The 14,003-nt window shown below is 45.1% G+C and overlaps 1 protein-coding gene across 8 annotated transcripts in view; it reads left to right on the top strand.

Moving 5' to 3' along the window:
• The window catches only part of MPP7 (MAGUK p55 scaffold protein 7), a 303,055-nt gene that overhangs the window by 71,281 nt on the left and 217,771 nt on the right, over positions 1–14,003 (top strand). The window contains exon 3 of one of the 8 annotated variants that reach the window (XM_075922583.2): positions 1,387–1,479. The exons of the other annotated variants lie outside the window; for them this stretch is intronic. Within the exon in view, the coding sequence (XP_075778698.2) occupies positions 1,467–1,479 (13 nt within the window). The 5' untranslated portion in view covers positions 1,387–1,466. The remainder of the gene's footprint in view (positions 1–1,386; positions 1,480–14,003) is intronic. 8 annotated transcript variants of the gene reach the window in all.

Below are 14,003 nucleotides of genomic sequence, written 5' to 3'. Positions count from 1 at the left end.
TATTCAGTGAAATAAATGTATCCAGTGGTGGTGGCGAGAGGACATAATGAAAATGTGAATAAATAAAATGGCTTGAAAAAAGGTATGAAAAATTAATTCGAGTCAGTAAATTCATCCCCTCCCCAGTTGGCAGGGCTGTGTGGCTCAATGGTCAGAGCCAATAAATTTCCCCCAGTTCACAGGACTGTGTGGCCCAGGCACCAGAGTCAGTAAACTCGCCCTCAGTTTGCAGGGCCATGGAGCTTCTTGGTTAGAGGCAGGAGACAGAGAGAGGGGTTACATCCCCAAGTAGGGGGGGGGTCCAGACTCTCCTTCTCCATGGGATCCCAGGCCTCTATTAGTGGCTATTGCTTAAGCCACTGAATTAGTTAGCAAAAGTACCAACCAACACACACTGAGTCTTGGCTTCAACCATTTCCCTGGACTACTTCCTGCCACTGTTCCTACAGCTGTGGTGGGGGTCATGGTTCCCACTAAGCTGTGCAGTAACACAGCCCCCCAGCTGTTTAGTGAGCCCTGCCTAGCCCTGGAGCTGCCTGGGTCGGGAAGGGGCACTTCTCCCTCAGCTACTGCAGCAGCTTCCTGCTGAGGTCGGAGCAGCAAGTCTCTGCTAGCCCGTAGGACTTGATGATCTCTCAAGGTTCCTTCCAATTCTATGATTGTGCCATCTGTGTCTTACTGCTGAAATAGTGTTTTGACTTTGGGCCAAAAACAATTTTCTTAGCACTTCAAGGTTTAAATTGCACCCCTTTACTTTAGTAAAGGCTCAGGTTCTGGAGGAAGGGATTATCTTCCACCCCTTATTCCCTTCAGAGAGGGAATCTAGTGTTTGCAGGTCAGGAAGATGTTTTAGGTTTTTTGAGTGTGTATGGATGTCTGTTTCTATCCTGATTTTACTATAAACTTTCTAGCCCTTGACCTTATGTATGGTGCTATCATTTTGCTTCTAACACACCAGCTTTTTCACTTAAATCAGAATGTAGAGTCGTGTTGTCTTTGCTAGTCCCTGGTGGGCAAAACACATTCTCCCACCATGCTATGTAAGCAAACATGAATTGTATGTTGTGAGATATAATGAAATATGAGCTGTTCCAAACTGATAATTTGATATTGAAGTAGCAGCTCAGCACAAATTTGCCTTTAAGACAGGAAAGTACAAATTGTGTTAGTAATGCAAGCATACAAATACACAGAGGCACAGATCTGTTCAGTAAAAAAAAACAACAAAAAAACAAAAAACATTTTTAGATAAATATATATTTTTCCAACACCCTTCTCCTTCTTAATCTATTTTATAATACAAAATATATCTGACTTTTTTTAAAAAAATGCAGTTTTATTGTTTTTCTAGACTTCCGATAGTGCCATATTTTATGATTGTTACAGAATTCTACTCTAATCCCTCTGGAGCTGCAGCGTTGTTTATGTGGCTACATTGTTATACTAGACCAGAATGTTAACAAAAAATGTTATACCAAGGTAAGTTATGGACATGTGGGTATTTTCATCTCCTGAACAGAGAGAACTGACAGAACTACTTGCTTCAAAATCAGATATAAAAATAAAGAAGTGTCACTGTACACTATTAGGTCATGTCTACATTAGGAGATAATTTGAATTTACTAAAGTTCAACTTCTGGGCAACCCGATTTTACAAATTATAAGTTCCGTGTCCACGCTATGGGGAAGAATCAAATGTAGTCTGGGACAGCTCTGTTAATATGGATGCACTACCTCAGACTCCGAGCCCCAGGAAGCATTCTGGAGAGCTGCAGGAGGCCTCCTGGAGGCCAATTAGTTTGAATTAGCAGCACTGGAGTTTCTACACTAAAGTTACTTTGAATTTACAAGTTCAGGACTAGTCCTCGTGAAAAGCAGGACTACAGAGTTTGAATTCTGTGACCCCTTATTCTGGAATAACAGGCTTAGTAGTGTGGATGCATTGCTTACGAATTCAACCGGGGGGGGGGGGGGGGGCTAATTTTGGACTAAGATCCTGGTGTAGACCAGGATATAGACTTACTGAAGAGAAGATTTTTGTTATTTTTACTATATAATTATAAAATCATTTGGAATAGAAAAATTATAATTGTATTTCCATTTATGGTATCTAGAGCAGTATGAGCAAGTCATTGTGTGAAATTTTAGTGTACTGACTTCACTAGTGCTTTTTCTGGAGCCTGTTTGTAAAACGAGGCAAATATCTAGCTGAGCGGCAGCCCATGCCCTGCCCAGCCCAGCTACTGCCTCTGGCGCGGGGGGTAAGGTCGCTGCTGGACGGCGCTGTGGGGGTTAATGCGGCCCGCGCCCCGGGCGGCCGCTTCAGGGTGGCCGGTTGGAGCTGCTGTAGCCTGCGATCTGGGAGCGTGGCACTTGATTGCAGCTATAAGGGGCGCTGCGCGCCCCTTATTGCTGCCATCAGGCACCCCAGGCAGCTGCCCGACTAGCCCATGCCTTAATCTGGCCCCGCCCCTACCAGAAAACCATTGCCATAGTGCTATGTCAGATTAGAGCACTGATGGGGAACCTAGGCTAATGAATGGGCCACGTAAGTGGCCCTCCTTCATCTCTTTGAGCCATAAGATTGTCATAATCAAGGGGGTCTCCCAGATAGGGCAGTTTTGCCAATTTCACTGGTATATCTGGAATTTGCAGGGTGTGCCAATTGAACTGTAGAGGCACCTTGCTTGGATGCAGAGGGAGCGCACAGCTTTCATAGTGTGCAGTCAGTGCACACCTCACTTCATGTGCCTTTGCTTTACATTCATGTCACTTCAGTAATATCTATAGGAAACAAAAAGGTATGGATGGAAATCTGCAAAATCTGGCAACCCTGTGTGTGTGGGTGGTCAACAAAGTGTCTCATGGACCACATGTAGAATCCCGATGGACTGCATATGAGTTGCAGGTTGCCCACCACCGTGTTAAAGAGTTGCAATATGGCAAAGTCTTGAAGCCCTTGGTCAGCTGAGCTACTGAGATTTGCCACAAAAATTTTGTATTACAAAAATGTGGTAAAGCCTGTGTTTGCTAACATGAAGTTGCTGAATGTGCATATGACTACTGCCAAGATTTTCAGGTGTAAAAATTGCATAGGGGCTCTACAGCAAACGTAATTATGCAACTACCTCTAGCTACACCATAGTTCAGGTTACAACACTATTTTCCTAAATATCCAGTCTGGAAATTGATACCAGTTGAGACGAAACTCTCATTGGTTTCAATGGGACCAGACAGTCATCCTTGATTCTGGAATGATCTTTCTTTAGCTGACAGAGGCATTAAATGATAAGAACATACATAAGAATGGCCATACTGGGTCAGACCAAAGGTCCTTCTAGCCCAGTATTCTGTCTACCGACAGTGGCCAGCACCAGGTGCCCCAGAGAGGGTGGACTGAAGACAACGATCGAGCGATTTGTCTCCTGCCATCTCTCTCCAGCCTCTGAAAAACAGAGGCCAAGGACACCATTTTATCCCCTGGCTAATAGCCTTTTATGGACCTAACCTCCATGAAATTATCTAGCTTCTCTTTAAACTCTATTATAGTCCTAATAATGATCTGTAGGCTTGCATCAATATGAAAGAATTAGGAAGCTTAAGGTATATCTGGCCAGTTGTACAGTAATTATCAGATTTAATCGTAAGAAACCCAAGAATTTAGGTGTGATGATTTAAACGTAACTTTTACTTACTTTATTAGCAGCATTTTCATGCTGGTTAGTAGAGCAATTTCATACCATTCTGAACAAGTTTCCCAAAGTTAGCTGTAAGTGAGTTTTTAAGCATCTGTGGTAGATTCATTCAGCAAAGTGGTATTAAAGATTTGTATGGTTATATTTACCAATGATACATTTCTTAAAATTATTACATTACTTATATAAAGATTTACCTTTAATTTGTAAAAATTGACAACTGGAAGTTTATACTTAATCTTCTTTTTGTACAAAGCAGCAAGGAAACGTTAGTTGTGCAATAAGCTTTAATCAATAACAGGGAGGGTTGTTTTTTTGACCAAGAAACTTAATAAATAACTGTTTTCATTACAGAAAACCATCACATGAACAATTGGACAGTTTCTGGTCATGCAGGCTGTCCTTTGACTGGAGCAGACTATTATGTTGCAGTATAAAATTGAGGAGTGCCAGACTCTAGATTAGCTACAGCGTATTGTGTACATCAACTGTCAGAGGAAAGGCGTTCTGGCTTTTCAGTCCAGCTTCTGGTCAAGGACTGGCTGTTTTACTGGTAGTCCTAAAATTGTTACTCTAAGTGACATTTAGTATTAACAGTCACTGAAAGCCTGCCATGCTAATTTTTAGTTGCTTGACATGGAACAGCTACAAATGTTCGAATACTCTTCTGCTCTCTTGTTTATAAGAAATCTGTGTAAAGGGAATTTAATGTACTCGATGGATTTTAGTGCTAGGAATATAAGAAATGTTTGCCACTCATTCAAATCAGTGTTATATTTTGTCTAAGCGTATTCCTGAGAAGTTACGCCTAATTGACTGTTTTGAAATGTGGGTATATTTTACTGTTGATTTGAGCACATAACTTTTGCTTGTGCTTAGTGTTATACTCATTAAGACACTTTTTCTTCAGTATATTAAGTGATGTTCATAGTAAACTTTGTTTGCCTGAAATACAACTTACATCAACATCTTCCTGATTGATACGAGAAATCCTGCTGATGATAGGGCCTTTCTGAGGTTCATGGTAATCAAATGAAGCTTTCCAGTAGTTTTGGACTCAGTTCAGTAACAAATAGCCTTGACTCCTGCAATTGGGAGGCTTCATTCAGTCTCTTAAAGGGAAATTGATTTTTCCTTTTTTGCAGCTATAAAATAAGGTATTCCATACCACTCCTTTCCAGTGCCAGGCCTTTTTTTACTCTTGCAAATGCTGTGAATTTGGAGCTTGTGGATTGAGCATGCTCAGTGAGACTCTCTACTGGACAACCTAATGCTGGAGTCAATTAGGGATGTGAACGGCTAGTGGCTCCCTCCCCCCCCCCACTCCCTCTAACAAAAAGAGGAAGTAAAAGGGGGGAAATGGAGGGGTGCCAGGGCCAGACCCTGGGATCCATGCGGCGCTGATGCTTTGCAATGCCATGGGGGGGGGGGGCATGGGACCAGCGGGGGACTGCTTGAGTCCCTGCTGGCCCCATGCTCCCTGCAGCGCTTTCGCCTTTGAAGTGTAGCAACAGCCATGGGGTTGTTGCTGCAGTTCAAAGGTGGGAGGCGTCCTTATCAACTAATCAAATAGTTGATGCAAATTGCATCGACTATTCCATTAGCCAATTTAATCTAAATTTAACATCCCTAGAGTAAATATGTTTGGCTATGTGTAAGCGGGGGGAATGGTCCCGCTATTGTGGGGAACTTTCCTGGCTTCTATACTACCTCGGTGAAATGGGACCAGCGAAAGGATCTGAGTCCCTGCTCCCACCTCTTTTACCCAAAGGCCTCCGTGATCCTGAGGGCTCCCCTTCTACTCTCCTGAGAAGCAGAGTCCTCGAAATCCCAACAAGGCTGGGCTCAGGTTTTCTGTGGTTTAATCCCCAACCTTGTAGTTACTTAGGGCAGGGGCTAGGGTGTCCCAATTCTGGGTCTTTCACCCCATTCTGGGGTGATCTCTTCACACCAGATGCTTTCTTGACCGACTGATCATTACATACAGTTCAAAGTGAATACAATTTGTTAAACAGCAACTGATTAAAAAGAAAAGAATAAGGAAAAAATGAAAAAAGTTAAAAGAACACATAGCCCTGCTCTGTAGTATAGGGACATCACAAACAGCAGTTTGCACAGTGTAAGCACAGTTCACAGTCTGTTCCTTATAGGTCCCAGGGCTCTCTCTCAGGCCTTGGCTGTGCTGCAGGGGGAGCTGCAGGTTGGACATGCTTGCTCTGGCAGTGACCACACTACTTCAGGCTCTAGGTGGCAGGACCCCTTTCCCAGCTGGAGTTACAATCCCTCTCCAAGTCTGGCCTGCAGAGCATCTTGGTTGATGGCGTCTTCCTGCCCACAGCTTCTTTCCCCCTCTTTGCTGTTCCCAGCTGCTCACCACACCCAGCTCCAGATTTTGCAGCTTTGCCAGCCTCCAGCTCCTTGCGTTGCTTCTCTGACCCCTTTGGCTCTGGTCGCTGCAGGTCTGCTCCTCAGCACAGCTTGCACTCCTGGGCTGTGTGTGTCTGGCTCTGTCGCTGCAGGTCTGCCTGTCAGTACAACCTGGACCCCTTACTACTCTTAGCTCTCCCCCTTTGACTCAGACCCAGAAAATACCAGCTCACATGGAAGACGGGACCTGGCCTCCTGATTCCCACATTGGTTTGTCCAACCTGTCAATCAGGCTGACCTGGAGTGTTGGCCTCTTCCCATTGTCCCTGGGGTCTGTCAGTCTCAGGGTCCTGATTTCTCATGTACCCTTCCCCTTTTGGTACTGGGAGCTGTCCAACCAAAAACTCCCACTGAGTTTTAGTAAGGGGCTAACAGTCCCCTTACATATGTGCCAGAGACTTGCCTCTACTTCTGTATTGATGCAATATTTGGCAAATGACTCACCACAGCAGATGTCTAAAAAAGTGTCCAGTCAATTAGTAAAGAGCATTCTTCGTGACCCAATATGCAAACTTCCTTTGAGAATTTGGAGGTGAGGCTAAAGCCACAGGCATTTTTGAAAAGATAAATGTAGGATCTTTGCATGAGTGTGATGGGGTGCACCAGTCCCACACTGGGAAAGCTGAGCCTAACCAGGCTCATCTGGCTGAAGAAGCCTTGCCTCTGCAGCCCTGGCAGGCATGTTCAGACTGCAGCCCAGGTATAAAAACCTGAGGAGAGGCTCACTCTGGGCTGGCTGCTGAGGAGGAAGGAGGTACTGCTAGAGGTCTTGCAGGTGAACTGCCGAGAGACTGGACTTTGAGGCCAGCCAATGAGACACCTACACTATGGAAGGAGATTGGGAGGAAGGAGGCCCTGCCAAAGTCCCTGTAGATGAACCGTCAGAGGGATCAGACCTGGAAACCAGCCAGCAAGACATCTTTGTGCGACACAGGGACTGGAGGAAGGACCCTGGGTAGAATCCAGCGCAGTAAGGTAGAAAGTAACCCATGGTGAGAGATTGTATTCCATGAAGCTCAGGGTGTTGCGGTGGGATTTCCCGCTGAGTGAACAGGGGACTGCACCACTACAAATAGGGCCATGCACTGGGACCCGGTGGAGTAGTCAGGGCCCTGCTCTCCCTACCTCTTCTTTAATCCCCAACCTGTGGGATCAGCGCTCACTTATTACCGACTTTGGCTGCTAGGTTGCAGTGTCCCAGGGAGAGAGTGTTTGACTCCAGTTACTAGGCCGCACTGCCCTGATGAGAGGGGGTGCTGACTTCTGACTTAAGCACTTAGACCATCCGGCCCCAATGAGAGGGAGATTTGTTTAGGACAGGAGAGGAATTGCTGAACATGAGATGTTGGGGCTTAATTTCAAGAGCAATGGGGACTCAACTACTCCTCCTGGGGTGGGAGAAGGGATTGTCTGACCCTGCCACAATGAGTTCTTCCACTTTTTTTTGTTAGTGTTCGCTAGGTCACACTAAGTCAGTACTATTGTTATTTTGTTGCTATTGCAGCTTTTATAGTTTGAATGATGTAACAGTATTTTAAAGTGGTAGTGCAAGTAGACTTCATTAAACTTCAGAATATGGTGCTTGCTGATATGTTTGGCAACTATGTTTCGATCTCCTTAGTTTTTAAAAAAATCACATTAGTGATCAGCTAAGTATAGCAAAGGGACTCTGCAGCCTTCTGTCTTCCACTATTTGAATGCAAATGGAAATCAACTATTCAGCTCAACTCGGAGTTAGGGTGACTAAATGTTCAGATTTTATAACAACAGTCATGATATTCAGGGCTTTTTCTTCTATAGGTACCTGTTACCCTCTCCCCAGTGTCTTGATTTTTCATAATTCTGTCCAGTTATGAACCAAAGAGGCATGAACATGCAGCACTGCATCTGGCACTGCCGGCACTGCAAATTGCAGTGGTAACACCATCCATGATGCTGCCAGCATAGTCCACCCCAGCACTGCTACCTTGTACTACTACAGAGGAGCTCAGAGTAACTTCAGTGCCCATGATACCATTGTTCAGCACAGACGGCAAGTTCACACTTCACTCCTGTGGGTTTGGCACCGCTGTTCTCGAGTGATGTAGACAATCCACACTCCAAGGCACTCCTCCCCAAAGCACCCACAGCAGTAGCAGCAACCAGTGCTGCAATGGCAATCACTTCAGTGGTTGTCTCCCTCCTCCCCCCATGCCACTTCCTGCCAACTGGCCTTACTGGGACCCTTGGGCACCACACTGAGCCCAGCAGATGCAGCACCAGCCAACTCTATCCGCACCATCAAGGGCCACCTCCTTGCCATGCCTGGACAGGTTAGCCTACTAGGAGGACGATGAGCCAGCCTCGAGTGATGAGGATGCTTCGGTTTCTTCTCACCCTCCAATGCATATATCATCATCCTCTCCTGATGATTCTTTAATGCCCTTTCCTCCCACAATGGGGGATGACTTCCAGTCATTCAGGGAATTATATAAGAGGGTGGCTGATGTCCTGGAGATCTTTCTAGTCAGTCTCCCCAAAACTCAACATAAATTGACCAGTATATTACATGCTTCCCTGTCTGCCATGTTGGTCCTACCAATGGAAGCAGCACTTATGGACTCTGTCAAGGTGATCTGGCAGATGCCAGCCACGATTCCAGGTGTCTGCAAAAGATCTGAGCATAAATACTATGTGGCACCACAGGGTGCCGATTTCCTGTTTTCCCACCCATCCTCTTAATTCTTCAGTGGTGGATGCTGTCAATCAGAGGGGAGCCAGAGCCACACCTTATGAGGAGGAGTGGAAGCACCTAGACTTCATGGCTACGTCTACATTGGCCCCTTCTCCGGAAGAGGCATGTTAATTTCCAACTTCAGAATAGGGAAATCCGCGGAGGAATTAAATATCCCCCGCGGGATTTAAATAAACATGGCCGCCGCTTTTTTTCTGGCTTGGGGAAAAGCCAGAAAAAAGCATTTAGACTGGCGCGATCCTCCGGAATAAAGCCCTTTTCCAGAGGATCTCTTATTCCTACTTCAATTTGTGAGGAAGTAATGGGGGTAGAAGTAAGAATAAGAGATCCTCCGGAAAAGGGCTTTATTCCGGAGGATCGTGCCAGTCTAGACGCTTTTTTCCGGCTTTTCCCCAAGCTGGAAAAAAAGCGCCGACCATGTTTATTTAAATCCCCCATGGATTTCCCTATTCTGAAGTTGGAAATTAACATGCCTCTTCCGGAGAAGGGGCCAATGTAGACGTAGCCCATGGGTATGAAGGCATATTCCTTGGCATCTTCAGAGCTGTGCATATCCAATTACATGGCAATGCTAGCAAATTATCCCCACCACATTTTCAAGCAAGTCTCACATTTTGACAGCTTTCCCGAGGACAAGAAAGAGAAGTTCAAGGCCAATATAAATGAAGGCGCCCTGATATCTTGCACAACCCTAGATGCATCTGACACAGCATCGCGGTCTATTGCCACAGCAGTTGTGATGAGGAGGTCATCATGGCTTCATCTCTTCAGTTTCCCCACTGAGGTGCAGGCCACGGTTGAAGATCTTCCTTTCCAGGATTCCAAATTGTTTGCGGATACCCCTGTTGTGACACTATCCTCCCGCAAGGATTTGAGGGCCATGCTAAGGGCTCTTGGTATCCACGTCCCTTTAACAAAATGTAAACAGGAGATACTTTACACAATGTTACAGACCTTTGACTTTTACTCAGACTCAGAGACAATTCAACATAGGCAGAGACAATGTCAAACTAGATGGACACAGCACTCTACCTCCCAGCTCTCAACTTCAATACAAACATTTTGAAAGTCAGGGTGAGAGTCTGATGATACCTTTTCCCTTAAGGTAAGCTCAGCCATACCAGTTGTTCTGACAGTGCCTACTACTTTTCTACCACCAATGGACTTCCATTACAACTGACAAGTGAAGCAAAATGCAGGACTATGTAGCACTTTAAAGACTAACAAGATGGTTCATCTGAGGAAGTGGGCCTGGCCCACGAAAGCTCATCATCTAATAAACCATCTTGTTAGTCTTTAAAATGCTACATAGTCCTGCATTTTGCTTCAGCTACACCAGACTAACACGGCTACATTTCTATTACTAACTGACAAGTGGGTAGTTGACATCATAAAGGGCAGCTATTGTATCCCCTTTTATTCTACCCCTTCCTTCTACCCATCTTCTGCATCCCTCTTAAGGGAACCATCTCATCAGAGCATTCTACTACAAGAGATTGAGCACTAGCTCCACCTAGGAGCCATAGAACATGTACCCATCATTACAGGGACTAGGGATTCTACCCCCATTACTTCCTCACAACGAAGAAGTCAGGAGTGATCTCAGGAGGCTCAATTGCCATATATGACCCCAGTGATTCAAGAAGGTCACCTTCTCCACTATAATTCTGGCCTTGAGCAAGGGGGACTAGGTATTGAGACTCAGCCTCCAGGATGCTTACTATCCTTTATCCATCCATCGGAAATAGCTAAGGTTCGTCCACTTCCAATACACAGTGTTGCCATTTGGACTCTCCACAACTCCGAGGGTCTTCTCAATGGTTCTTGCAGTTGTCACAGTGGATCTCTGCAGACAAGGGGTGTCGATATTCCCTTATCTCAACAACTGCTTGATAAGAGCAAGCACAAGTCAGGAAGCTCACAATTGAGTTGCCTTAACCAGGAATCTGTTCCAGATCCCTAGACTACAGATAAATCTCCCCAAGTGCAAGCTACAACTAGCTCAGAGAATGGAATTTATTGGGGCTCACCTCAATTATGTGCAGGCTTATGGCTTCCCTCCACAACAGAGATTTCAGTCTATAAAGGACCTTATTGCCCTGGCTCAAGTCAGCCCACAAGATTCATTAAGGGCCTGTTTTTAGCTACTAGGACGTATGGCCACAGCCACAATAGTGATGCCCCATACCAGACTGAATATGAGACCCATGCAGCAGTTATTGACTGTATACAGACCACATTACAACAGTATCAACAAACTAGTCTCAATCACAAACAGAATCAAGCAATCACTGGACTGGTGGACAGACCTAGAAAACATGTGCATTGGAGTACCTTTTCACAGTCATCCCCTGAGCATGACCATCACAATGGATGCCTCGTTCCTCGGCTGGTGGGGCGCACTCAGGCCTTCTCAGAACTAAAGGACATTTTGTCTCCACAGACATGCACCTTGCACATAAACATACTAGAACTCTTAGTGGTATTTTACAGATAATCAAGCAACAGTATATTATATCAACAGGCAGGGTGGAGCTAGGTCCCACCGCTTGTGCAGGGAGGCGGTCTGCCTACAGACATGGTGCATTGCACATGACATTCACATATAAGCCTCTTACCTTCCAGGCAAGGACAATCTTACCTCAGACAGCCTCAGCAGAAATTTCAGCTGCAATCATGAATGGGAGATGGATCCCAAGATTCTAGGACAGATTTTCAGTCACTGAGGGTTTCCAATGATGGACTTATTTACAGCCAGTGCCAACAAGAAGTGTCCACAGACTGTTCCTGTGCGGGCATTGGCTTTCGTTCCCTGGGAGATCCGTTCACAGTACCCTGGAATGCACCTCTCCTATATGTGTTTCCTCTAATCCCACTTCTTCATTAGGTAGTCAACAAAATAAGGTCAGATGTTGCATCAGTAATTCTTATCGCTCCAGCATGGCCAAGACAGACTTGGTATATTTACCTGTTACAGATGTCCAGGAGGAAACCACGGCGTCTCCTGCTGCTTACTCATTTTCTCACATAGGCGGGCAATCAAGTTTGTCATCCATCCCTTGAATTCTTCATCTCTGGGCATGGTTTCTCAATTGTACACTTCAGTAGAGACATCATTTTCTGATCATGTCAAGCAAATTCTACTGAACAGTCGTAGACTAACAGCCAGGAAATCTTAACTATAAGTGGCATAGATTCTCGATTTGGACTGAGCGAAAGCATGCTAACCCATTAATGATGTGACTCTCAGATGTCTTGGAGTACCTTCTTGACATGAAACACTTCATTTAGGTTGTTGAAGGTTAACCTCGTGGCTGTAAATCTTTATATCTGACCATTGACAACAAATCACTTTTTGCTCATTCAACAACCGAGCGTTTCCTCAAGGGCATGCAGAATACTTTCCCTCCTATCAAATTTCTCGTCCCAGCCTGGGACCTCAATTTAGTACTCCGGGCCCTCACCTGTAGGCCATTCAAACCCATGGTGACTCCAAACATGCTCCACCTTTCTATAAAGGTGGCCTTGTTGGTGGCCATCACATCAGCCAGGAGAGTAAGTGAAATTGGTGCACTTATGGCAGTCCCCTCCCCCTCCCACGGTATTCCATAAGGATAAAATGGCTCTGCACCCACACTTGAAGTTTTTACCAAAGATAACCACTTCTTTTCTCTGCAACGAACCCGTAATACTACCTGTTTTCTTCCCAAAGCCTCATGTCAACACTAAAGGGCACATCCACATAGCAGGGCTAAAGCCAAAATAAGCTGTGCAACTATAGTTTATTTCGACTTTTGGTGCTGTCTACAGAGCAGTTACGACAGTAGAGCATTCTTCCCCCAGCTACCCTTACTCCTCATACAATGACACTTACAGGAATTGCAGTAAGAAGTCCTCCAGCCCGAAATAATGTTGAAATAACTGCTTATAGTGTAGATGCAGACTATGTTGTTTTGTAATGATGTCAGTTATTCCGAAATAACACTGTTGTGTAGATAGAACGAAAGAGGCAGAGGGAATCTGCAAAGTACCTAGATTGTTTGTAGCCACTACAGAAAGATCCGTGAGCATTCCAATTTCCACCCAGAGGCTGTGCAGAGGGATAGTAGACAATATCTAGTTAGCCTATTCTATCTTCAACCAAGACCCTCCATTGCAACTGCCTGCCCACTCTATGAAGGCCATTGCAGCTTCTACAGCCTATCTCAATACTAAACCTCTTATGGACTTTTGTAGATCTGCTATGTGGCCTTCTGCCCATACATTCGCCAGACATTACACCCTTGATACTTACCTTTTCTCCCAGGGTACTAGATTTGGGCACACCATTCTGGCCACTGTCCAGGATATTGACTAGCTGAAGCACCCGCCTCCGATCACAGGTACTGCTATGTAGTCCCCCACAGGGATACTCCGTGAAGAAGGAGAGAGTTACTCACCTTGTGCAGTAATGGAGGTTCTTTGAACTGGTTGTCCTTGTGAGTGCTCCACTACCCTCCCTTCATCCCCTCTGCTTCAGACATATTTGTTTTCTCTGGGGTGGAGAAGGAACTGAAGGAACAGTTGGCTGCGCATGTGTAGTCATGGCACTGTGCATGCCTTCTGCTTCACGTGCACAACCTACTGGAGTGCACTGCTACCAAAAGTCTCTGACTAGGCATGCAGCGGTGCCCAAACACCTAAGATGGAACACCCACAGGGACAACCATCTTGAAGAACCTCCATTACTGCACGAGGTGAGTAACCTCTCTTCTGAATTTTGATGTCATTTGGCTCTTTGGTTTGAAAAGGTTGTCGACCCCTGAGTTAATTACAGTGGCCCTGATCTTGCACGTGTCGAACTTTATGTACTAGTAGTCCAACATATTTCAATGGGACTTCTCACAGAGCATAAGTTTAAGTGTGTGTGCAAACCTTTGCATAATTGAGGCCTGAAAGATTAGTGCCCTATATCTGTCTTAAAGCATGCACTTACTGTATACACTGTGTTTTTACTGTGTATACATGCACTAACCTTAAATTCCATCTTTGCAAATATTTTTCAGATAGTCAACTTCCATGATTTTGACTACTGTACTGTAGCAAATGACATCAAGAGCACAAGTAACAAAAGCACAAATTCTGTTACTTCATCTGGGGTAACTAAA

Source organism: Pelodiscus sinensis, chromosome 2 (genome assembly GCF_052426305.1).
Source record: "Pelodiscus sinensis isolate ZL-2025 chromosome 2, ASM5242630v1, whole genome shotgun sequence".
Lineage (NCBI taxonomy): Eukaryota > Metazoa > Chordata > Testudines > Trionychidae > Pelodiscus > Pelodiscus sinensis.
This window is presented reverse-complemented; position numbering and strand designations above follow the sequence as displayed.